Source organism: Salmo trutta, chromosome 31, assembly GCF_901001165.1.
Source record: "Salmo trutta chromosome 31, fSalTru1.1, whole genome shotgun sequence".
Lineage (NCBI taxonomy): Eukaryota > Metazoa > Chordata > Actinopteri > Salmoniformes > Salmonidae > Salmo > Salmo trutta.
This window is the reverse complement of record NC_042987.1, coordinates 32055675-32081666: the sequence shown is the minus strand read 5'-3', so window position 1 is coordinate 32081666 and position 25992 is coordinate 32055675. Positions and strand designations below refer to the sequence as shown.

The following is a 25992-nucleotide window of genomic DNA, read 5'->3' as shown; positions in this document are numbered from 1 at the left end:
CGTAGATAACAATAATAAGTGATTTCGGTATGGCCCGTAGGCTACACCACTGCTGTCTTCCATACCGCCAAGTGCTTGTTTAAATGATATAATCTTTGGATGGCGACAGCAGTAGCACCATTGGAAGACGCAGTTTGCTTGCACTGTAGCCTACAAAAGCCTATGCCTGCTCTTTTACCGCGATCCATCTAACACATTTGGTGTGTCAACATAGCGTTCTCAGACTCAAGCAGAAACATGTATATTTTCGGCTTTTTTCAATGCTGATTTGAACGTAATTGTGAAAACAGAAAGGTTTCATAAATACGTTTGGAAACACATTCCACAGCCATGTCTGTAATAGGTGTGTGTACACGTGTGCTTGTGAGCAATGAAGAGAAAGAGGAAGAATGCTGTAGCAGGCCACAATCTGCATTGGATTTGCTTACACTGTATAATCTACTGTGTGTGAGTGTTATGTGGATTTCTCAGTGGTGTAAAGTACTTAAGTAAAAATACTTGAAAGTACTACTTAAGTAGTTTTGGGAAGTATCTGTACTTTACTTCGCTATTTATAGTTTTGATAACTTTTACTTTTACTTCACTACATTCCTAAAGAAAATAATGTACGTTTTACTCCATACATTTTCCCTGACACCCAAAAGTACTCGTTAATGCTTAGCAGGACAGGAAAATGGTCTAATTCACACACATCAAGAGAATGTCCCTGGTCATCCCGACTGCCTCTGATCTGGCAGACTGACTAAACACATACTTTTTTTTTTAAACAATAAAATGGTGCTATCTGGTTTGCTTAATAGAAGGAATTTGAAATTAGTTATACTTTTACTTTTGATACTTAAGTATATTTTAGCAATTCCATTTACTTTTGATACTTAAGTATATTTAAAACCAAATACTTTTAGACTTTTACTCAAATAGGATTTTACTGGGCGACTTTCACTTTTACTTGAGTCATTTTCTATGAAGGTATCTTTACTTTTACTCAAGTATGACAATTCAGTACTTTTTTCACCACTGGGATTTCTTTAGATATTGTTTTTAGATTTATATATTGGTCCAGAAAATCTATATACCAAACATTATTAAGATGGGGCTCCCGAGTGGCACAGCAGTCTAAGGCACTGCATCTCAGTGCTAGAGGTGTCACTACAGACCCTGGTTCGATTCCAGGCTGTATCACAACCGGTTGTGATTGCGAGTCCCATAGGGCGGCGCACAATTTGCCCAGCGTCATCCCGGTTAGGGTTTGGCCGGGGGTAGGCTGTCATTGTAAATAAAAATGTGTTCTTAACTGACTTGCCTAGTTAAATAAAAGTTAAATAAAATAAAATAAATAAAAGATCTGATCCTTTGAACATTCACATGACTTGACCAAAGATGAACTATTGTACGATACAGAAACGGCTGTAGTTTACAAACAACAATGAGTTGAATCATATATTTGGGCTTTGAACAATACTATATGCTTTTAAACAATTTAATTCTGAAATGTATTTCAAAATACATATGCTGAAGTCATATTAATTACTTTTTCATATTTTCTCAAAATCCCAATTTTGATTGTTATTATTTATGTGTCCTGTCTAGACACTTGAAGTAACTATGTTGACACCACATTTCATGCATTTACACCAAACAGAATTTGTTCAGTGGTGTATTTTGATATTGTACTAAATATTGTACAAGGACGTGAATGGGGTAAAAGTAATCCTAGAAGTAATCATTTTGTTTTTTCAAAAGTATCTGTAATCTGATAACAATATTTTTGCTGTTAACGTAACGGACTACAGTTTATAAAAATGTAATCCGTTACATGTAATCGGTTACACCCCCAACCCTGGTTGAGGTTCTTGCCACTTGTTCTGATCTTTTTGATGTTTCAAAACAACATCCCACACAATTAAATGACAAAGGACCCAGCAACACAACCCATGGGATGTGTGATCATGACAATAAATATAAATCTACAGTCCATCTCATATGAAACAATAATAAATAAATAACTTATTTGTGATAAATATCTTGGTTATAATACAGTAACTCAAAGAGATGCATGGCATCCATTTGGTAGGGTTCAAGTCAACACTGAAAAATGCAATTATGGTATGGAAGATCCCTGTTTTGAAGGAATTAACATACTGTATGTTGACATTGTCGAACGTGTTTTGAGCTTGTCGACCTGTGGTCAAATGCAATGAGATGTGGTCCTCTTTAAGACCCTTGAGTCAATATTTTCAGCAGTACCCCAGGTCAGTCTTATACATATCCCAACTGCTGTGAATATTCAAATCCCACCATTGTGTGGTCACCGTCTTGCCATTCGCTCATGACAGTTTCCCATTGCCAACAAATCCACTTATCCTCAACAGGGAATGGACAACGGGAAGAGGCGTGGCCTCGCTCCACCATCAAAGACACTACAGAATCTCCATTCTGCTTTGTACTGGGTACCAGCCCTGCTGCATATGTTTCGGAGCGACCACTTCTGCCCTTCCAGAACCCAGAGGCTCTCCCTAGACCCAGCCTCAACGGCGAGCCACTATCTGTATATTCTCAGGCAGGGGTGAGTGACAGCCAGTCACCACCCCCTCCTATTCTCCCTCCTCCAGGTTGTCTCCCTCAGCCCATACACATGCAGCTGGCCGCCGACAGCGACTGGATGGTCTGCCACGCGGTCTGGGCGTCCATGAAGGACACAGGCTCGTAGCTGTTGGGCCGGCAGCAGGGGTGGGCGCTGACTCGCCGGGAGGTCCTCCGCGGCAGGGACCCGTCCTCCATCAGGGCCCTTAGAGCCAGGTCGTAGTTGGTCCGGGACGACTGGCAGGAGCCCACGCAAAACTTGAAGAGGACGATCTCGTCCGAGTCGAAGCCCAGGCCCAAGTCCCGCACCCGCATCTCTCGTTTCTCCACCCTGCAGTCTGGGCTGCTCTGCTGGGGCTGCCGGCCCTTCCCTTTGCCCTTTCTATCCCTCTCTTTCTTCTTCCTCCTCTTCTTTTTCTTGGCCGAGCCTTTTGGTTCGGCGTCTGAGTTGCGAGGGGAACGTCTCCCCCACCGGCCACTAGGGTGGTCGTCCGCTTCATCCATCACAGAGAGGTCTGAGAGAGAGAGGGAGAGAGATTTTGTTGTTTTGTTTAGCCATAATTCTTTTTTTTAAATCTTATTTTATTTAAATTAAATTTATTGACCAGAAAATTAGACAATACAATAGCAGTAGTGTTGTACTTGCATACATTATTATATGTACTATTATTATTACTACTACTGAATTGTTTTTCATTTCCTCATTGCAATTTACTTAATTTACTGAAATGCTGTACAATTGCTTTGGCAATATCTACAAATTGTACTTCATGCCAATAAAGCAATCTGAATTTGAGAGAGAGAGAGAAAGTTAAGATCAGTGGCTTATACTCTAGAATTGTGTTGCACACCCTTCGTTTAACATCATGCCTGATTAACAGGTGCAAGGCTTAAATTGAAGGTCCTGTTGAACATGTAGATCTAGTTCCACTCTTACCATAGAGGCCATGCCAGGGGGAGTACGGATCACTCTTCTCCTCTTGTTCCTCATCCACCTCAGGTAGAGTGTCTGGGAGCTGCCTTTCCCCCATCCCTCCCACCAGTCCCACAGCCTGGACAGAGTCTGGCTCCAAACCAGCGCCCATACGGGCCCCCTCCACCAGGGGCAGCAGAGAGACAACCACCCACAGCAGCACCTACAGGAGAGGACAGTCCATGAGAATTGGTACACGGAGCAGAGAACCAATGCAGCCAACAATATGACAACGATAAATAAGGAGGATGATAAATATGATGATTATGGATGATGAGGTAAATTATGATGAATCTGGTGGTTATTATGATGACGGTAAAGCTAATAAGTAACTCACCTTCACATTCCTCAGGTGGTAAGGTGCACCTGCTGATGGTCTGGTGGTCACCCCTGATCTGTCCCTCCTCGTCCTCCATCTTGGCCCACCTGGAGAGAAAGCAGAACAAGGCCTCGCTCTGTCAAAATTGTCCCGACCTTAAGAACACACTCTTACAAGAATAAGATTAACGAACAACATGATGCGGGCTGCTAGTGTCAGCTTGTCAGTACATACAGGCACAGAACTGCTCCTGTCCAGATACAGGCTACCTTCAGTCAGATACCAGTCAAATACTTCTTTCGAAGGAGGTAGAGCTGGTTCTGCTGAAGGGGAACACGGGGATCACATAAAGCAGTGATGCTTCACAGAGATCTTAGAGCAAACCACAGAGATGAGGAGGTCGTGATAAGGGGTTTGAGCATGGATTAAATGTAGACGTTTATATAGGAGGTGTACGGTGTGACCGGGTTAGCTGTACGTCAATGATAGGGCCGCACATCTCCCCTAAGGACTGTTACTGTAAAGAACCTTCAAAGGCTCAAACACAAATTTGACTGGCGTTCAGCACATCAGCTAAAGGTCCCTGGTTTGACCCCGGGTTTTCGGCACCAACTTTGAGGTGAACAGTAAAGGAAAACAAACAAGTAAATAGCACTAATGGTGCAGATTCACACTCACTGAACTTGAAGACAGATTATGCTAAAAAAAACAATGGGTGTTTGTTCCACTTAATTTGTTAAGACAGTCAAGCACCTTTTGCTAGAACAGCAGACTATTACATAAATTGAGCTCAGAAACAGAAACCAGTGACATCACCTTTCCATCTCTCTCCAAAGAGCTGAGGTGTCACTTTAGATTCATGGATCCAGCATCCTACAGTACATTCATCTTCCATCCTACTGGTTCTCTCTGTCCTCTCAGCTCTCCATATATACCCCAGCTGATGTGCCATTTAAGTAACACCATAGGAAACGTTCACATGTGGAGGGTTTGACTAGAAACAACTCATGTTCTCGAGATAATCTTTATTCAATCTCCTCTGTGATTCTCAAAGCTCATTTAAGGTGAGAGCAGACAAAATTGGTTGATTTCAACATCATCAACAGATGGTATGGCGAAGCAAAATTCAGCTCAGAGAGACCAAAAACAGCGACACAAAACATACCATGATTCAGTGAAAACAAGCATAGGCCTATCTATATAAGATGCATCAACAGTAATCTATCATCCACCAGATAGAAGCGATAGCCTGGCAGAGCGGGACGTGAATGTCCATGGTAAGGTATGTAAACTCTGCGGCTAGTCAATGTTTCTAAATACAACCCTCAGGGTACGTCTCCAGTGGCACCCTATTCCCTTCATAGTGCACTACTTTTGGCCAAGGCCCACAGGGACCTTGGTCAAAAATAGGGCTCTGGTCAAACGAAGTGCCCCATCAAGGGAATAGGGTGCCATGTGGGAAGCATCCTAGACGATCATCACAATGCTATCTTTACCCAGGATGAGGGAGTACTGACAAGATAACAGTTCAAAGGTTACGATAGGGTCTGTGTGTGCATCTCCAACCTGCTTCAGAGGCTTGACTATATCAATATAGTTACTGAGAAACAGTAAGTCAAATCAGGGCCAGGGAGAATGCAGACGTCTGTCTCTTACACAATGGAACCTGAAAAGCAGAGGGAAATGTGTGTGTGTTTGTGTGTGTGGTGCTGCGTGTGTGCGCATGTGTGTGTATGCAGAGTAGAAAGACTGCAATCCAACTCCCTCTCCCCTAACCTGTTTTAAAAGCTGACCATTGTGAGAGAGAGAGAGGCTAAAGGGGCTTTTTCAACAGATCCCCTCTTGGTCCCTGGAGAGGCCTTGTTTTGAGTCCATAATGCCACAGCTGGGAGCGTTTAGCCTCCTTTAGCCTTGTCTGCTGGGTGTATGTGGGCCTGTCTGCCCGGCTCATTTCACCCCATTGCTCTGGAGCTGTTTACAGCCCAACGCCTCCAGCCCCTCAGGGGGTAGAAGGTGGAGGTGGGCTAGCTGAGTCCTGAAGACCTCCAGAACTCCAGAGCTTCAGTGTGTGTGTGTGTGTGTGTGTGTGTGTGTGTGTGTGTGTGTGTGTGTGTGTGTGTGTGTGTGTGTGAGAGAGAGAGAGAAGTGTGTGTGTGTGTCTGTGTGTGATTGGCCTCACTGGTCTGATTAAAGGCTTTGGTTTGGTCAGCAGCCTCTTCATTCGCAAAACTGAAACAAGGAGAGTCGATTGCTTGTCACCTTATATTTGTGTTGTTGGTACAGTTTCCTCCCCTTATTGAATACACCCACGAATTACAGTACCATTCAAAAATTTGGACACACCTACTCATTCAAGAGTTTTTCTTAGTTTGACTATTTTCTATATTGTAGAATATTAGTGAAGACATCAACACTATAAAAAACACATATGGAATCATGTAGTAACCAAAAAAGTGTTACACAAATCAACATATATTTTATATTTGAGATACTTCAAAGTAGCCACCCTTTGCCTTGATGACCTCTTGGCATTCTCTCAACGAGCTTCATGAGGTAGTTACCTGGAATGCATTTCAATTAACAGGTGTGCCTTGTTAAAAGTTAATTTGTTGAATTTCTTTCCTTCTTAATTAATGCGTTTGAGCCAATCAGTTGTGTTGTGACAAGGTAGGGGTGGTATACAGAAGATAGCCCTATTTGGTAAAAGACCAAGTCCATATTATGGCAAGAACAGCTCAAATAACCAACGAAAAATTACAGTCCATCATTACTTTAACACATGAAGTTCAGTCAATCTGGAACATTTCAAGAACTTTGAAAGTTTCTTCAAGTGCAGTCGCAAAAACCATCAAGCGCTATGATGAAACTGGCTCTCATGAGGACTTCCACAGGAATAGAAGACCCAGAGTTCTCTGCTACAGAGGATAAGTTCATTAAAGTTAACTGCACCTCAGATTGCAGCCCAAATAAATGCTGCACAGAGTTCAAGTAACAGACACATCTCAACATCAACTCTTCAGAGGAAACTGTGTGAATCAGGCTTTCATTGTCGAATTGCTGCAAAGAAACCACTACTAAAGGACACCAATAAGAAGAAGAGACTTGCTTGGGCCAAGAAACAAGAGCAATGGACATTAGACCGGTGGATATCAGTCTTTTGGTCTGAAGCATGGAAGAGGTGTGATGGTGTGGGGGTGCTTTGCAGGTGACACTGTCAGTGATTTATTTAGAATTCAAGGCACACTTAACCAGCATGGCTACCACAGCATTCTGGAGCGATACGCCATCCCATCTGATTTGCACTTAGTGGGACTATCATTTGTTTTTTTAAAGGACAATGACCCAACACCCCTCCAGGCTGTGTAAGGGTTATTTGACCAAGAAGGAGAGTGATGGAGTGCTGCATCAGATGACCTGACCTCCACAATCGCCCAACCTTAACCCAATTGAGATGGTTTGGGATGAGTTGGACCGCAGAGTGAAGGAAAAACAGCCAACAAGTGCTCAGCATATGTGGGAACTCCTTCAAGACTGTTGGAAAAGCATTCCAGGTGAAGCTGGTTGAGAGAATGCCAAGAGTGTGCAAAGCTGTAATCAAGGCAAAGGATGGCTACGTTGAAGAATCTAAAATATATTTGGATTTGTTTAACACTTTTTTGGTTACTACATGGTTCCATATGTGTTATTTCATAGCTTTGATGTCAATGTAGAAATTAGTCAAATTAAGAAAAATCCTTGAATGAGTAGGTGTGTTTCCAAATTTTTGACTGGTACTGTACATACACATTGAATTGTAAATTTGCTCTGAGTAAGGTTAGGTTTGCAATGAGATGGGAAGAAAAATGTAAGCTATCCTTATTGATGAGGGTGGCAGGAAGCCTAGTGGTTAAGAGCTTTGGGCCAGTAACCGAAAGGTCGCTGGTTCGAAACCCCAAGCCGAGTAGGTGAACAAAATCTGTCGATGTGACCTTCAGCAAGGCACTTAACCCAAATTGCTTCTGTAAGTCGCTCTGGATAAGAGCATCTGCTAAATGACTAAAATGTTTATATACAAATATTGTAAACAGTTGTATTAAACAATAAATAATTACACATTAATTGTAAATAAACTAAGTAGATATTTGCTCAGGGCTAGAGTGTGTTCCACCCAAGACTAATATATGGACAAATGATATTGCTTGAACATAAACGTGTTTCACATTATCATCACTGAGTTGGGTATAGCTAGCCATATGGTATAATCCATAACTACTTCTGAATTTTAGTTAGCGGTGGCTAAAGTTAGCTGAAGTTTGAAGTGGCTGAAGAAAACCAAACCATGGATTACAGTTTCTCCAGGTCAATAGACTACTTTCAAGGTGAGGAACCATCTAACATCAAGTTGTAAAATCCTAAACTTGGCCTTTAACAGCCCAGATCCAATCTCTCCAGAACAGAACAATCTTCTATAAGGAAGCCCATTAGAGGTGTTCTGTCCTCCAGCATTACCTGTCACAGACAGAGCCCTACAGCAGGGGGAACGGACCTCACTAAATCACCATCACAATAAAAGACACCCGGGAGAAAGAGGAGATTCAATTACTAGCCCCTGTCGTGTCTTCCCCTGATCATTACCAGACACACTTTTATCTGGGTACAGAAACTTCCATAACACCTATGATGATATACACGGCATGCATGTTCCTTATTCCTTCTGGTTCCTGTGAAAACCTCTTCGAATATGTCCAGTCCATCCAGTCAGAACAGACCATTTGTACACCTGGCGGTTGACTACTTGTTGCTTTTCAGATTCTGTACTATGCTGGTAGCAAACACACACACCCATAATCTCCACAGTCCCGTACTGTGTGTTCTTACGTGTTAAAGTGGTGGGTTCGGGTTTGATTCGCCCCTTAAAGTGGCGGGTTTCGGGTTCGATTCATACCCTCCCTCACGTCACTTCCAGTTGAACGCGGAGCGAGGAAGAGCTGCGGTTAAGTTTGTTTGGAAAGTTTGTTGTTTGAAAGTGTATTGGAAATTTCTTGGTAGCTAGCTAACTAGCTTCTTAGTTTGGATCCCGCGACGCGTTTGGCATCAGTTGCTGGGACTGCTTGTCTCTTTCCAGTGATCCTGCCGACCAAGGACGGGTCTGAGGAGCTATTTGGCGTCGCAGCTAGCCTATCTGCTAGCTAGCTGCATATCAAGCTAGCGGGGTTTTCTTGAACGCAGCCCGCGACACGGTTAGCCATTATGGCTGGGACTGCGGATTGTCCCGGGTTTGTGTCTGTCTAGATCCTTGCTGTTTGTTGTTTTCAATATTCCCTGTGACCTGCCCTGTCTGGAACTGCAAGGAGTAACAGCCTAACATACGTTACTAGCTACCATGACAAAGACCAAAGCCGTTGGGAGTACCGTTGAGGACAGTGATGTCTCTCTATCACATGTGAAGGATCCTTTAAACTAACAAAAAGAGACCTATAAGCAAATGTTACAACAGCAAGACATTAGCTTCAAGTGTTTTGCCAAATACTTGTGGATTCTACTAATAAAAGAATGGACGACCTGACCAGAGAGGTCCAGGACCTGAAGAACAGTTTGCAGTTCTCCCAGGGTCAGCTCGATGAGTTGAAACAGGAGAACGGCAAAATGACAGCAATCTGTAAGTCATTGAGAGAGGACATCAGTTCTGTGTGTGAATCCATGATAACAATGACAGATAAATCTCGAGGGACAATCAAGGCGGAACAACATGGTTGTGGACGGAATTGCAGAATCTCCACATGAGACCTGGACGGAGTCTGAGGACAAAGTGAGGGAAATGATCTCTAAGAAATTGAAGATGGACCACAGGAAGATTGAGGTGGAGCGCGCCCACAGGACTGGAAAACCCACCACCGGCCTAGGTGATAGGCCCAGGCCAATAGTGGTCAAGTTCCTGAGGTTCAAGGACAAGGTAGATGTTCTGGAAGGGGCCAAGAACTTGAAAGGAACGTGTATCTTCCTCAACGAGGACTATCCTGAAGCTGTGCGCCAGAAGAGGAAAGAACTGATCCCAGCCATGAAAGCTGCCGGAGCGCGTTGGGACATTGTTTACATCCGCTATGACAGGCTCATTGTCCACCAGAAGCCTGGAAGGGATGAGAGAGCCAAGCCTATGGGTCCGCAGCACATACACACACACACCATTTGATTAATGGACTGCAGAATGTACATTTTTCCTCTTGCTTTGTTTGCTCTTTTCAGTATTATGTCTGTCTCTGATAAGCTACCCAGGAAAGGGCTGAAAATAGCCCATATTAATATATGTAGCCTTAGAAATAAGGTTCATGAAATCAATAACTTGTTAACATCAGATAACATTCATATATTAGCCATTTCTGAGACTCACTTAGATAATTCATTTGATGATACAGCAGTAGCAATACAAGGATGTAACATTTATAGAAGAGACAGAAATGCTTATGGGGGAGGTGTTGCTGTATATATTCAGAGCCATATCCCTGTAATGCTTAGAGAAGATCTTATGTCAAGTGTTATTGAAGTGTTGTGGTTGCAGGTTCACTTGGCACATCTAAAGCCTTTTCTTTTGGGGTGTTGCTATAGGCTAACAGTCAGTATCTAAATAATATGTGTGAAATGCTTGATAGTGTATGTGATGTAAACAGAGAGTTCTACTTTCTTGGGGGCCTGAATATTGACTGGTTTTCATCAAGCTGTCCACTCAAGAGGAAGCTTCTTACTGTAACCAGTGCCTGTAATCTGGTTCAGGTTATTAATCAACCTACCAGGGTGTTTACAAACACTACAGGAACAAGATCATCCACATGTATCGATAACATTTTTACTAATACTGTAGAACTTTGTTCTAAAGCTGTATCCGTACACATTGGATGCAGTGATCACAATATAGTGGCTATATCCAGGAAAGCCAAAGTTCCATAAACCAGGCCCAAAATAGTGTATAAGAGATCATACAAAGGATTTTGCTGTGGCTCTTATGTGGATGACGTTAAAAATATTTGTTGGTCTGATGTGATTATAATGAGGAGCATCCAGACACTGCACTTGATGAATTTATGAAATTGCTTCTTCTAATTATTGATAAACATGCACCTGTTAAGAAACTGACTGTTAGAACTGTTAAGGCTCCATGGATTGATGAGGAATTGAAAAACTGTATGGTTGAAAGAGATGGGGCAAAAGGAGTGGCTAATAAGTCTGGCTGCACATCTGACTGGCTTACTTACAGCAAATTGAGAAATGATGTGACTAAACTTAACAAAAAGAATAAGAAACTGTATTATGAAGCCAAGATCAATGACATATAGAATCATGGAACAAAAACTTTGGAGTACTTTAAAATAAATTATGGGCAGAAAGAAAAATTCAACTCCATCGTTCATCGAATCAGATGGCTTATTCATCATGAAACAATTTGATGTTGCCAATTATTTTAATGATTATTTCATTGGCAAAGTGGGCAAACTTAGGCAGGAAATGCCAACAACAAACAGTGAGCAATTGTATTCATGCAAAGGAAAGCATTGCAAATTTGAATTTTGGAAAGTTAGTGTGGGAGAGGTGGAAAAATTATTGTTATCGATCAATAATGACAAACCTCCTGGCATTGACCATTTAGATGGAAAGCTACTGAGGATGGTAACTGACTCTATAGCCACTCCTATCTATCATATTTTTAATCTGAGCCTAGAGGAAAGTCTTTGTCCTCAGGCCTGGAGGGAAGCCAAAGTCATTCCGCTACCCAACGGTGGTAAAGCGGCCTTTACTGGTTCTAACAGCAGACCTGTAAGCTTGCTGCCAGCTCTTAGCAAACTGTTGTAAAAATTGTGTTTGACCAAATACAATGCTATTTCTCTGTAAACAAATTAACAACAGACTTTCAGCATGCTTATAGAGAAGGGCACTCAACATGTACTGCACTGACACAAATGACTGATGATTGGCTGAAAGAAATTGATAATAATAAGATTGATTGTGAGAGCTTTACTGTTAGATTTCAGTGCAGCCTTTGATATTATTGACCATAACCTGTTGTTGAAAAAACGTATGTGTTATGGCTTTTCAACCTCTGCCATATCGTGGATTCAGCGCTATCTATCTAATAGAACTCAAAGGGTTTTCTTTAATGGAAGCTTCTCTAATGTCAAACATGTTAAGTGTGGTGTCCCACAGGGCAGCTCTCTAGGCCATCTACTCTTTTCTATTTTTACCAATGACCTGCCACTGGTATTAAACAAAGCATGTGTGTCCATGTATGCTGATGATTCAACCATATACGCATAAGTAACCACAGCTAATGAAGTCACTGAAACCCTTAACAAAGAGTTGCAGTCTGTTTTGGAATGGGTGGCCAGTAATAAACTGGTCCTGAACATCTCTAAAACTAAGAACATTTGTATTTGGTACAAATCATTCCTTAAGTTTTAGACCTCAGCTAAATCTGGTAATGAATGGTGTGGCTGTTGAACAAGTTGAGGAGACTAAATTACTTGGTATTACTTTAGATTGTAAACTGTCATGGTCAAAACATATAGATTCAATGGTTGTAAAGATGGGGAGAGGTCTGGCCGTAATAAAGAGATGCTCTGCTTTTTTGACACCACACTCAAAAAAGCATGTTCTGCAGGCTCTAGTTTTATCTAATCTTGATTATTGTCCAGTCGTGTGGTCCAGTGCTGCAAGGAAAGACTTAGTTAAGCTGCAGCTGGCCCAGAACAGAGCGGCATGTTTTGCTCCTAATTGTAATCAGAGGGCTGATATAAATACTATGCATGCCAGTCTCTCTTGGCTAAGAGTTGAGGAGAGACTGACTGCATCACTTCTTCTTTTTATAAGAAACAATGTGTTGAAAATCCCAAATTGTTTGCATAGTCAATTTACACACAGCTCTGACACACACACTTATCTCACCAGACATGCCACCAGGGGTCTTTTCACAGTTCTCAAATCCAGAACAAACTCAAGAAAGCATACAGTATTATATAGAGCCCTAATTGCATGGAAATTCCTTCCATCTCATATTGCTCAAATAAACAGCAAACCTGGTTTCAAAAAAATAGATAAAGCAACACCTCACGGCACAATGCCTCTCCCCTATTTGACCTAGATAGTTTGTGTGTATTCATTGATATGTAGGCTACGTGTGCCTTTAAAAAAATGTAGTTCTTTGAGCTGTTCTATTGATGTTCTGTATTATCTCATTCTCTATTGTGTTTCATGTTTTCTATGGACCCCAGGAAGAGTAGCTGCTGCTTTTGCAACAGCTAATGGGGATCCTAATAAAATATCAAATACCACTCTGACCACAATGCGCCAGATATGCCCTTCTAACTGACGCTAGACTAAACTGCAGTCAGCAGCGACAAAACCAGAGGATCTGATTATGCTGCATAATCCCCTAATGCCTTCCAGGCTGGAGAGGAGAGGAGGTAATTGCTTGTTAGTGCCAGTTTCCACTCTTTAGCTCAGCTGTCGCCTGTCAAAAACCCACAGAACTCTGCTTAAAATGAGAACCAGATACCTGGCAATGTTTGCGGCTCAGATAACCCTGGTCAGAAGCAGCCAATCAGAAGATGTGTACAACACTTCCCAGGGTCCAATATCAATGTTTTGGACATAGTGGCTCTGGATGGGAGAGAGAGTAGTACAACTGCACTTCAACCCTTTAAGCTGAGCAAAGCATAAGGTGAAACAGCGCCACTGGTCACCCCAGGCGCATTTGTTATTGTTTTTGTTTTGTTTATGAAAGGAAAGAGAGGAGCGTCCAGCATCGTAGTAAATACTCTGCTGTTCTATCATGCATGCAATGATGTCTGAGGGGAAAAAACAGTGTTGGTTGTTTGAAGTAACCTCTTTGTTGTTGTAATATGGCAAATAGACGTGGCAGTTTTACTACTATGGCTGCAATCAGTGGTGCTGCTCGGAACCAAACAAAGTGGTTGTCTGATGATGAAACTGTAACCTAAGGGCTGAATCCTTACTTGAGATGTGTGCTCTTAACTTGTATTTCTCATTAATCATGCATTGATGTCGATGAAAGAACGTGTTCCGTTTGGATTGGGGTTTACTGTAAGTGAGCAGTGATTTACCTCTATGGCCCTGAGGTTAGCATCCTCTCTTTAACACCATGGAGGAAAGGTCCAGAAAGGTCCAGAGAAACCAAGGTAATGGTGTTTTTACTGAGCAACCAAAGTGTTTGAAGTTGTATGGGTGGATTATAGTACCCTTACAATCTCAGGCCTAAACTAATGTCCCTCTCAGAGATGCTGTGGAGAGTGAAACCAGACCCTCCACCCATTGAATCCTCCAGAGGACATTAGCCCCACCCCTAACCCTAACCCCAATGGGACTGAGCCACGCACACCACTATTCTGATTGGGTTGTTTGTTTATTTGGATCCCCATTAGCTTGTGCTTTTTCCTGGGGTCCACAAAAAACACTAAACATGACAAGTAACAAAACACTGATACACAAGGACAGTCACACACATTTACAATACCATGACATACAAACATAACTAATAATAATAATAATACAAACAATACAACTAAACAAATAATGTGCGTATTAGAGTGTGTGTGTCTGTGTGTGCATGTGTTTGTGTGTCCCCTCACAGTACATGCTGTTCTATGAGTGGTTGTCCTTTTTTTAAGGTAATTTTTCTGTTTGCTTGAGTAATTGGAGATGGAAAGGATTTCCATGTGATCACGGCTCTGTATAATACTGTACATTGCTGTGAATTCGTTTTGGACTATGATGAGACCCCTGGTGGTATGTCTTGTGGACTGTGAAGAGACCCCTGGTGGCATGTCTTGTGGACTGTGAAGAGGCCTCTGGTGGCATGTCTTGTGGGGACTGTGAAGAGACCCCTGGTGGCATGTCTTGTGGACTGTGAAGAGACCCCTGGTGGCATATCTTGGGGACTGTGAAGAGACCCCTGGTGGCATGTCTTGGGGACTGTGAAGAGACCCCTGGTGGCATATCTTGGGGACTGTGAAGAGACCCCTGGTGGCATATCTTGTGGGTGTCTGAGCTGAATGTTATTTGATTATGCAGCCAATCTGGATTTTTTATCACAGTAATATTTATCATAAAAACTAGAAGAGAAGCAGTTCATCTCTCATCAACCCTCAACCAGGAAACACTGGCATGTTGTTGATGTTAGTTCTGTATGTGTAATTAAGGGCAAGGTGTGCTGCTCTGTTTTGAGCCAGCTGCAGCTTTGCTAGGTCTTTCTTTGCTGCGCTTGACCATGTTACGGGACAGTAATCAAGATGGGACAAGACCAGCGCCTGAACAACTAATACAGTTGATTTTTGTGTCAAAAACTTAGAACATATTTTTATAACAGACATACCTCTCTCCATCTTCACAACAACTTAGTCAATATGACTTGACCATAATAACTGGCCATCCAATGTTATACCTAGGAGTTTAGCTTCCTCAACTTGCTCTCTTATACATAACTCCAGTTGAAGTTTAGGTCTTTGAGAATGTTTTCAACCAAATACAATGATTTTTGTTTTAGTGCCTTTGGAAAGTATTCAAAAGTCAAGGGGTCTGAATACTTTCCGAAGGCACTGTATTTAAGACCAGTTTATTATTAATCACACATTCTGATACTGACTGTAACTCCTTATTTATAATTTCAGTGAGCAAACTGGCTTTGGGTGTTGACATGTAGAGTGTGGAATCATCCGCATAAATAGGCAGCAAACTGATTGGGCGGCTGTTAGAGCCAGAAAAGGGTGCTTTACTATTTTTAGGCAGTGGAATTACTTTAGCCTTCTTCCACACCTGTGGACGCACCCTCCTTTAGGCTTTGGTTAAAGGTATAGCAGATAGGGGTGGTAATACAGTCTGCTACAATTCTCAATAGTTTCCCGTTAAGGTTGTCTATACCTGGTGGCTTATCAATAATGTATAGTTTCCTGTTAAGGTTGTCTATACCTGGTGGCTTATCAATAATGTATAGTTTCCCATTAAGGTTGTCTATACCTGGTGGCTTATCATTAATTGATGGATAACAATAGTTTTTCCACCTCTCCCACACTATCTTGACCAAATTCAAAAACAATAATTCTCTTTCATTATCAGATCTTTGAGACAAAATATGATGGTTCACTGTTCAATGTTGTAATTTTGCTTCTGAGTTTTTCCAGTGAGTGAGGGAGAGTGAGAAAGGAAGAGTGAGAAAGGGAGACAGCCTTTCCACCTTTCCAGAAACAAGTCTCTCACCGTTGCCACTTGTTATAGACCCCCCTCAGCCACCCAGCTGTGCCCTGGACACCATATGTGAATTGATTTCCCCCCATCTATCTTCAGAGTTCGTACCGTTAGGTGACCTAAACTGGGATGTGCTTAACACCCCGGCTGTCCTACAATCTAAACTAGATGCCCTAAATCTCACACAAATGATCAAGGAACTTACCAGGTACAACCCTAAATCCGTAACCATGGGCACCCTCTTAGATATCATCCTGACCAATTTGCCCTCTATTTTCAGCGAGCAGGCTTTTCTAATCGACGTGGCCCGGGTATCCTGGAAGGAAATTGACCCCTTCCCGTCAGTAGAGGATGCCTGGTTGCACTTTAAAAGTGCTTTCCTCACCATCTTAAATAAGCATGCCCCTTTCAAAAAATGTAGAACTAAGAACAGATATAGCCCTTGGTTCACCCCAGACTTGACTGCCCTTGACCAGCACAAAAACTTCCTGTGGCGTTCTGCATTAGCTTCGAATAGCCCCCGCGATATGCAACTTTTCAGGGAAGTCAGGAACCAATATACTCAGTCAGTTAGGAAAGCTAAGGCTAGCTTCTTCAAACAGAAATTTGCTTCCTGTAGCACTAATTCCAAAAAGTTTTGGGACACTGTAAAGTCCATGGAGAATAAGAGCACCTCCTCCCAGCTGCCCACTGTACTGAGGCTAGGAAACACTGTCACCACCGAAAAATCTACGATAATCAATAATATCAATAAGTATTTTTCTACGTCTGGCCATGCTTTCCACCTGGCTACCCCTAACCCAGCCAACAGCTCTGCACCCCCTGCAGCAACTTGCCCAAGCCCCCCCCCCCCCCCCACTTCTCCTTCACCCAAATCCAGACAGCTGATGTTCTGAAAGAACTGCAAAATCTGGATCCCTACAAATCAGCTGGGCTCGACAATCTGGAGCCTCTCTTTCTACAATTATCAGCTGAAATTGTTGCAACCCCTATTACTAGCCTGTTCAACCTCTCTTTCGTATCATCTGAGATCCCCAAAGATTGGAAAGCTTCAGCGGTCATCCCCCTCTTCAAAAGGGGGAGACACTCTAGACCCAAACTGTTATAGACCTATATCCATCCTGCCCTGCCGTTCTAAAATCTTGGAAAGCCAATTTAACAAGCAGATCACCGACCATTTACAATCCCACCGTACCTACTCCGCTATGCAATCTGGTTTCAGAGCTGGTAATGGGTGCACCTCAGCCAATCTCAAGGTCCTAAACAATATCATAACCGCCATTGATAAAAGACAGTACTGTGCAGCCGTCTTCATCGACCTGGCCAAGGCTTTCGACTCTGTCAATCATCACATTCTTATCGGCAGACTCCATAGCCTTGGTTTCTCAAATGACTGCCTCGCCTGGTTCACCAACTACTTCTCTGATACAGTTCAGTTTGTCAAATCGGAGGGCCTGTTGTCCGGATCTCAGGCAGTCTCTATGGGGGTACCACAGGGTTCAATTCTCAGGTCAACTATTTTTTCTGTATATATCAATGATGTTGCTCTTGCTGCTGGTGATTCTCTGATCCACTTCAATGCAGACGACACCATTCTGTATACATCTGTCCCTTTGGACACTGTGTTAACAAACCTCCAAACAAGCTTCAATGCCATACAACACTCCTTCCGTAGCCTCCAACTGCTTTAAAAATCTAGTAAAACTAAATGCATGCTCTTCAACCGATTGCTGCCCGCACCCGCCCGACTAGCATCACTACTCTGGACTGTTCTCACTTAGAATATGTGGACAACTACAAATACCTAGGTGTCTGGTTAGACTGTAAACTCTCCTTCCAGACTCACATTAAGCATGTCCAGTCTAAAATGAAATCTAGAATCGGCTTCCTATTTTGCAACAAGGCCTCCTTCACTCATGCTGCCAAACATACCCTCGTAAAACTGACTATCCTACCGATCCTTGACTTCGGCGATGTCATTTACAAAATAGCCTCCAACACTCTACTCAGCAAACTGGATGTAGTCTATCACAGTGCCATCCGTTTTGTCACCAAAGCTCCATATACTACCCACCACTGCGACCTGTATGCTCTCGTTGGCTGGCCCTCGCTACATATTCGTCGCCAAACCCACTGGCTCCAGGTCATCTATAAGTCTCTGCTAGGTAAAGCCCTGCCTTATCTCAGCTCACTGGTCACCATAGCAACACCCACCCGTAGCACGCACTCCAGCAGGTATATTTCACTGATCCCCCCCAAAGCCAACTCCTCTTTTGGCCGCCTTTCCTTCCAGTTCTCTGCTGCCAATGACTGAAACGAATTGCAGAAATTACTGAAGCTGGAGTCTTATATCTCCCTCTCTAACTTTAAGCATCAGCTGTCAGAGCAGCTTATAGATCACTGTACTTGTACACAGCCAATCTGTAAATAGCACACCTGACTACCTCATCCCCATATTGTTATTTATCTTCTTGCTCTTTTGCACCCCAGTATCTCCACTTGCACATCATCATCTGCACATCTATCACTCAAGTGTTCATGCTAAATTGTAATTGTTTTGCCTCTATGGCCTATTTATTGCCTTACCTCCCTACTCTTCTACATTTGCACACACTGTACATATATTTGCTACTGTGTTATTGACTGTATGTTAGTTTATGTGTAACTCTGTGTTGTTGTTTTTGTCGCACTGTTTTGCTTTATCTTGGCCAGGTCGCAGTTGTAAATGTGAACTTGTTCTCAACTGGCCTACCTGGTTAAATAAAGTTGAAATAAAAAATGTAAATACATTTAAAAAAGGGAGAGAGGGAGAAAGGGAGAGATAGGGAGAGGGAGAGAGGGAGAGGGAGAGAGAGGGAGAGAGTGAGAGAGAGAGGAAGAGTGGGAGAGAGAGAGAGAGAGTGATGGAAGAGAGTGAGAGGGAGAGGGAGAGAGAGAGGGATAATGAGAGTGGGAGAATGAGAAAGGGAGAGAGGGAGAGGGAGAGAGAGAGGGAGAGTGCGAAAGGGAGAGAGGGAGAGTGTGAAAGGGAGAGAGAGGGAGAGGGAGAATGAGAGAGGGAGAGTGCGAAAGGGAGAGAGGGAGAGTGAGAAAGGGAGAGAGAGGGAGAGGGAGAATGAGAGAGGGAGAGTGGGAGAGAGAGAAAGAGAGTGAGAGAGAGTGAGTGAGAGAGTGATAGAGAGAGAGAGAGATATACAGTTGAAGTCAGAAGTTTACATACACTTAGGTTGGAGTCATTAAAACTCATTTTTCAACCACTCCACAAATTTCTTGTTAACAAACTATAGTTTTGGCAAGTCGGTTAGGACATCTACTTTCTGCATAACACAAGTAATTTTTCCAACAATTGTTTACAGATTATTTCACTTATAATTCACTATATTACAATTCTAGTGGGTCAGAAGTTTACATACACTAAGTTGACTATGCCTTTAAACAGCTTGGAAAATTCCATCAAAATGTGTCATGGCTTTAGAAGCTTCTGATAGGCTAATTGACATCATTTGAGCCAATTGGAGGTGTACCTGTGGATGCATTTCAAGGCCTACCTCAAGTCTTTGCTTAACCTACCTCAAGTGCCTCTTTGCTTGACATCATGGGAAAAATCTAAAGAAATCAGCCAAGACCTCAGAAAAAAAATGGTAGAACTCCACAAGTCTGGTTCATCCTTGTGAGCAATTTCCAAATGCCTGAAGGTACCACATTCATCTGTACAAACAATAGTATGCAAGTATAAACACCATGGGACCACGCAGCCGTCATACCGCTCAGGAAGGAGACATGTTCTGTCTCCTAGAAATGAATGTACTTTGGTGCGAAAAATGCAAATCAATCCCAGAACAACAGCAAAGGACCTTTTGAAGATGCTGGAGGAAACAGGTACAAAAGTATCTATATCCACAGTAAAATGAGTTCTATATCGACATAACCTGAAAGGCTGCTCAGCAAGGAAGAAGCCACTGCTCCAAAACCGCCATAAAAAAGCCAGACTACGGTTTGCAACTGCACATGTTGACAAAGATTGTACTTTTTGGAGAAATGTCCTCTGGTCTGATGAAACAAAAATAGAACTGTTTGGCCATAATGACCATAGTTATCTTTGGAGGGAAAAGGGGGATGCTTGCAAGCCGAAGAACACCATCCCAACCATGAAGCACGGGGGTAGAAGCATCATGTTGTGGGGGTGCTTTGTTGCAGGAGGGATTGACGCGCTTCACAAAATAGATGGCATCATGAGGTAAGAAAATTATGTGGATATATTGAAGCTACATCTCAAGACATCAGTCAGGAAGTTAAAGCTTGGTCGCAAATGGGTCTTCCAAATGGACAATGACCCCAAGCATACTTCCAAAGTTGTGGCAAAATGGCTTAAGGACAACAAGGTCAAGGTATTGGAGTGGCCATCACAAAGCCCTGACCTCAATCCCATAGAAAATTTGTGGGCAGAACAGAAAAAGCGTGTGCGAGCTAGGAGGCCTACAAACCTGGCTCAGTTACATTAGCTCTGCCAGGAGGAATGGGCCAAAATTCACCCAACTTATTGTGGGAAGCTTGTGGAAGGCTACCTGAAACGTTTGACCCAAGTTAAACAATTTAAAGGCAATGCTACCAAATACCATTTGAGTGTATGTAAACTTCTGACCCACTGGGAATGTGATGAAAGAAATACAAGCTGAAATAAATCATTCTCTCTGCTATTATTCTGACATTTCACATTCTTAAAATAAAGTGGTGATCCTAACTGACCTAAGACAGGGAATTTTTACTAGGATTAAAAACTGAGTTTAAAAGTATTTGGCTAAGGTGTATGTAAACTTCAGACTTGTACTGTATATAACTGTATATATATATATATATATATATATAGAGAGAGAGAGAGGAGGAAAATGTTGGAGACATTATATAGAGAGATATCTACAAAAAACAAAAAACAGCACACAAACACACACACACAACCCCCCCGCCCACTCCTACTCTACCCCCAACAAACCTCCCCCCGCCCACTCCTACTCTACCCCAACAACCCCCCCCCCCCGCCCACTCCTACTCTACCCCAACAACCCCCCCTGCCCACTCCTACTCTACCCCAACAACCCCCCCTGCCCACTCCTACTCTACTCTTAAACAACCCCCCCTGCCCACTCCTACTCTACCCCCAACAACCCCCCCTGCCCACTCCTACTCTACCCTTAAACAACCCCCCTGCCCACTCCTACTCTACCCCCAACAACCCCCCCCTGCCCACTCCTACTCTACCCCCAACAAACCCCACCTGCCCACTCCTACTCTACCCCCAACAACCCCCCCTGCCCACTCCTACTCTACCCCCAACAAACCTCCCCTTCCCACTCCTACTCTACCCCCAACAACCCCCCCCTGCCCACTCCTACTCTACCCCCAACAAACCTTCCCTTCCCTTGCCCTTCCTCACTAATTTCTTTAAATTCAGTTCAGTGTGGGTCCAGGCCCAGGGAAAGCTGACCATTAGTGTGTCTGGATGAACAAATGCCCTGCAAAGCATTTCCGTGTCGCCCACTTGTCTCGAGCCCTTCTCGTAATGACCTGCTGGCCCGTCAGTTCAAAGCAGCCCATGACACCATGATGAATGGAGCTGACCCGGCAATTTCAGAAGAATACAGCTGTGCTAACTATCGCTTTGTTCTAAATGTAAGTCTGTTAAATCAGAAATAGACATTAAGTGCAATAATACATGTATAATTCTAGTATACTTAGCAGTTTGTGTCAACTGCAAGAAAGTAATGGAAGAGTGAGCAGTTGTTGTTGTTTTTAAGTATAAATTGAAATGTGTTTTAGTCAGAGCATGCCCCCTTCACTTCACCCCAAAATACGTATTGTGGCTCAGTGAGTTCTCTAAACAGTTCCAGGTTGAGGTTGAGGTTGCCCTGTGGCACTCTGGGTTGCATAGTCTATTTCTCATTACTTATTCTCCTCCATCTCATCTTAAAGGCTCAATCAGAGTGACATTATCCAGTAACGTCAGTCACACTCTCACAGACAAGGCAAGCCAGACACACCTCCCCTGCATAGACTTCTACATAGAAATCTATTACACTGGATTTTTAGACCTTACAGAAAGTCATATGTAAAACCTGCAGTTGATACCAATTTTTAAATGATTTAATATTTGCTTACCACTAGGGGGAGGGACTAGAACTTGAATAACACTTGAGCTTAGTGACTAGCGAGTTAATAACAAAATATATAACATGTTAATACATTTTTACATTGCGCTGGAGCTAACTGCCTATCAGAGGCAATACAGGTAGATATTACGATGCAATAAGCAATGAAAGAGGAGCGAAGAAGAAGCATCAGAGTGTAGAGATATACACCTCCAAACCAAACAGCAGCTTTTCTTACCCATAAACTCCAAGCGTGTTTAAAAAGACCATGCAGGCCAGAGGGAGGTCGCAGTCAAAGGGAAAAGGAGTGTCCAGTTGATCTGACCACTACTAACCGGGGTACAGACCTCCATGACCTTTGACCCGAGGAAGTGGAAGCAGTGGAGGCTCAGTCCCATTCAAAATCCATTTTCCCTAACGCTAACCCATACCCTAACCCAAACCCGAAAACCTAACCTTAACCCTAGCTCCTAACCCTAACCCTAATTCTAACCTTAACCCTAAACCCCCTAGAAAAAGCATTTGACCTTGTGGGGACCAACAAAATGTCCCCAGTTGGTCAAATGTTTGTTTGTTTACTATTCAAACACACACCACTACATGGGAGTGAGATTCCAAAGTAAATGGACAGTCTTAAATCAACTCAGCCCAGTTCCCTGACATCCCCAATCTACACAGTGCTGCTGGCTGAACGCTGAGACCGAAGCCGCAACTGCATTAGCACGCAGCCTTACCATTAGAGGTGAGTATGAGGTCAACTGACAGAAGACCAATAGTTAGAGACCAGTAGTTAGAGACCAGTAGTTAGAGACCTGTAGTTAGAGACCAGTAGTTAGAGACCTGTAGTTAGAGACCTGTAGTTAGAAACCTGTAGTTAGAGACCAGTAGTTAGAGACCAGTAGTTAGAGACCTGTAGTTAGAGACCTGTAGTTAGAGACCTGTAGTTAGAGATCTGTAGTTAGAGACCTGTAGTTAGAGACCAGTAGTTAGAGTCCTGTAGTTAGATAGCAGTAGTTAGAGTCCTGTAGTTAGAGACCAGTAGTTAGAGACCTGTAGTTAGAGACCTGTAGTTAGAGACCTGTAGTTAGAGACCAGTAGTTAGAGACCAGTAGTTAGAGACCTGTAGTTAGAGACCTGTAGTTAGATAGCAGTAGTTAGAGACCTGTAGTTAGAGACCTGTAGTTAGAGACCAGTAGTTAGAGACCTGTAGTTAGATACCTGTAGTTAGAGACCTGTAGTTAGATAGCAGTAGTTAGAGACCTGTAGTTAGATAGCAGTAGTTAGAGACCAGTAGTTAGAGACCAGTAGTTAGAGACCAGTAGTTAGAGACCTGTAGTTAGATAGCAGTAGTTAGAGACCTGTAGTTAGAGACCTGTAGTTAGAGACCAGTAGTTAGAGACCTGTAGTTAGATAGCAGTAGTTAGAGACCAGTAGTTAGAGACCTGTAGTTAGATAGCAGTAGTTAGAGACCTGTAGTTAGATAGCAGTAGTTAGAGACCAGTAGTTAGAGACCAGTAGTTAGAGTCCAGTAGTTAGATAGCATGAAGAGAGACATGAGGGGCACAGGGTTTTGACAGTCCTGAGAGCACCAGAACATCAAGATGACACAGCATCAAAAGAAAAGGCAATGAAGCGTTTCACATGTCTGTGTTTGCTTATTGATTACCAATAAGACGGCATGGTCAGATTGAAAGAGGTTTGCCAGTCAGACAGGTACGAGCAGCTGAGCACCATGCAGGTAACCCTGAGGAGGTGAGAGACTACCCAGACAGGTACGAGCAGCTGAGCACCATGCAGGTAACCCTGAGGAGGTGAGAGACTACCCGAGAGAGACCAGCCAAGGCCAAAACACAGTTCTCTAGCACCTGGGAGGCAATGGAAATCAGGGGAAATGCATACCCCTGTGTGTGAGGTAGTATGCACGCTCTGAGGGGGACACACATTGAACATTAGCAGGTGTGTGTGAATGACGCTTTGATATTCAGATTGCAGCCCACCGCTGGAGAGGGTCACTCATTAAGACTTACTGACCGCCATCTCAAAGTAAGAGATTATCTGGCCCTACTAGGGAATTGGAACAAGAAGAAAGGTCAAGGAGAACATATATTGTAGCCAGTCTAGCCTACATTGGGCAGGGCCATTGTCAATGTACACACAGAATTTGCTTTTCAGAGCTCATTTGAAACACAAAGATGAAAGGGCTGAATTATTAATATAAAGATAGTTAGTGTTCAATAAGTTTACAGATACACAATTAGTAGAGGGTATAATAGATAAACATTTTATGACAAAAATACCAATAGGTCTGCATAGAAAATCTGGTGACTCAAAAAGTCAGGGCAATATAGGTGGCAGCTGTGAGCAAAGAGTTTTGTATGACAAAAACAGCTGATGTGAAAAGAATGCCTTTGACATCAAACCAGCTATTGACTTGTTGTCAAAGCAAACAATAAGACAAGGGAAATAACGAATGACAGGCAAGGACTGTAGCTTTCATGGCAACCATGTACAATTACGCACAAGTAAACGAATAGGAATGTAATACATTTAACCTATATCACAGTTTTAAATGAATGATATGCAGTCGTATGTAGTCGTAATGTAGTCGTAATGCATTATTTCCTACTCAAAATAATATTATTTTGTTGTAATATTATTCAATATTAAATTGTGCGTTACTTTACCTGCTATCCAATGCGTTTTAGTCCAATCTGCGTGCGCGCCAGTGAGGTCAGACACTTTACCCCAGCAAGCTCCTGGTCGGCTGTGGAGCATGGCTTGGCGGTGAAAATTCACACAACGATGTCCTTTAAAGGTACATAATTCTCATGCGTCCAACTTTTCAGGTTATGTCCTCTGTGCTTGAAGTAAAAAAAAAATAAAAAAAATCTTCAAAGGCTTTGGTTTCAGGAGAGCACGAAAGGCGCCTCCCTCTATGCGGCCAAGCCTTTCTGTTCTGCTCTCCACCAAATCCTTTCAGTTTCACCCTGCATAGGAACAGAATAAATATCATTATAATTACACCCTGAATAGCAACAGAATAAATATCATTCTAATTACATCAAAAGTTGAATTGTACACATAAATACGCACATTACCAAAATATTTATGCTGCAATCTTGTGGGATAATTCCGTTGATTATTTCATGATGAGCACATCTGTGGACATGTCAAACAATGCTTTATCAGTTCAAACAAACAATTACATGAACACACATTATTTTCTCTCTGTGTGTGTGCGTGTGTGTGTGCGTGTGTGTGTGTGTGTGAGAGAGAGAAGGGGGGTCATAAAAACATCATGGAGCAGAGAGGCTTTGGGTCATGTATGATGAGTTACAGGTGACTCAACGTCTTAAGTTTCATGCATTGTTAGTGACATTTATTTCCCACCGCTGAGCAAATAGGCCCAAGGCAATATGAGCTTTATAAGACAAGCATTTCGCTACACCCGCAACAACATCTGCTAAATATGTGTATGTGAGCAATAAAATGTTATTAGATTTGATTCAGGTTATATGTGATGTTTCTTCCCCCATACTCGGACTTGCTCAGTCTTGCCTCCTAACATTGATACAAATAAGAGTATACAAAGCGCCAGGAACGCGCATAACCTTAAGGCTTTTCCAGGATTATTCCACAATAAAATGTTAAAACAAAAATGTTCCAAGATACAAGTTATGTTTTGGATATAGAACCGCAGCTCGGCAATGTTCTTGGTATGGAAACGTTGCGTCTCACATTCAGACAGT

The 25992-nt window shown here is 42.7% G+C and overlaps 1 protein-coding gene across 2 annotated transcripts; it reads right to left on the bottom strand.

The window, feature by feature from the left end:
- Positions 1-1466: 1466 nt before the first annotated feature.
- On the bottom strand, positions 1467-25702 carry LOC115169981 (artemin-like). Of its 2 annotated transcripts, none has more exons than XM_029726155.1 (5): positions 25337-25702; positions 24928-25230; positions 3894-3982; positions 3521-3719; positions 1467-3098 (listed from the first exon to the last, which is right to left on the bottom strand). In XM_029726155.1, exons 2-5 carry the CDS (start codon positions 25016-25018, stop codon positions 2623-2625), a joined length of 855 nt encoding a protein of 284 aa, XP_029582015.1. In that variant the 5' UTR covers positions 25019-25230; positions 25337-25702; the 3' UTR covers positions 1467-2622. The 2 variants fall into 2 exon arrangements, with proteins under 2 accessions (XP_029582015.1, XP_029582016.1); XM_029726156.1 differs by having other exon boundaries at positions 25342-25702.
- Positions 25703-25992: the final 290 nt, after the last annotated feature.

What these genes read in the sequence shown, in the direction of transcription:
- LOC115169981 (XM_029726155.1), bottom strand. Translation starts at nt 25,018, where the DNA reads ATGCTCCACAGCCGACCAGGAGCTTGCTGGGGTAAAGTGTCTGACCTC. An exon ending in TAAAACGCATTGGATAGCAG is followed by an intron (nt 3,983 to 24,927) that starts GTAAAGTAACGC and finishes CTTTCTCTCCAG; the next exon opens with GTGGGCCAAGATGGAGGACG. An exon ending in CCCCTGGCATGGCCTCTATG is followed by an intron (nt 3,099 to 3,520) that starts GTAAGAGTGGAA and finishes TCTCTCTCTCAG; the next exon opens with ACCTCTCTGTGATGGATGAA.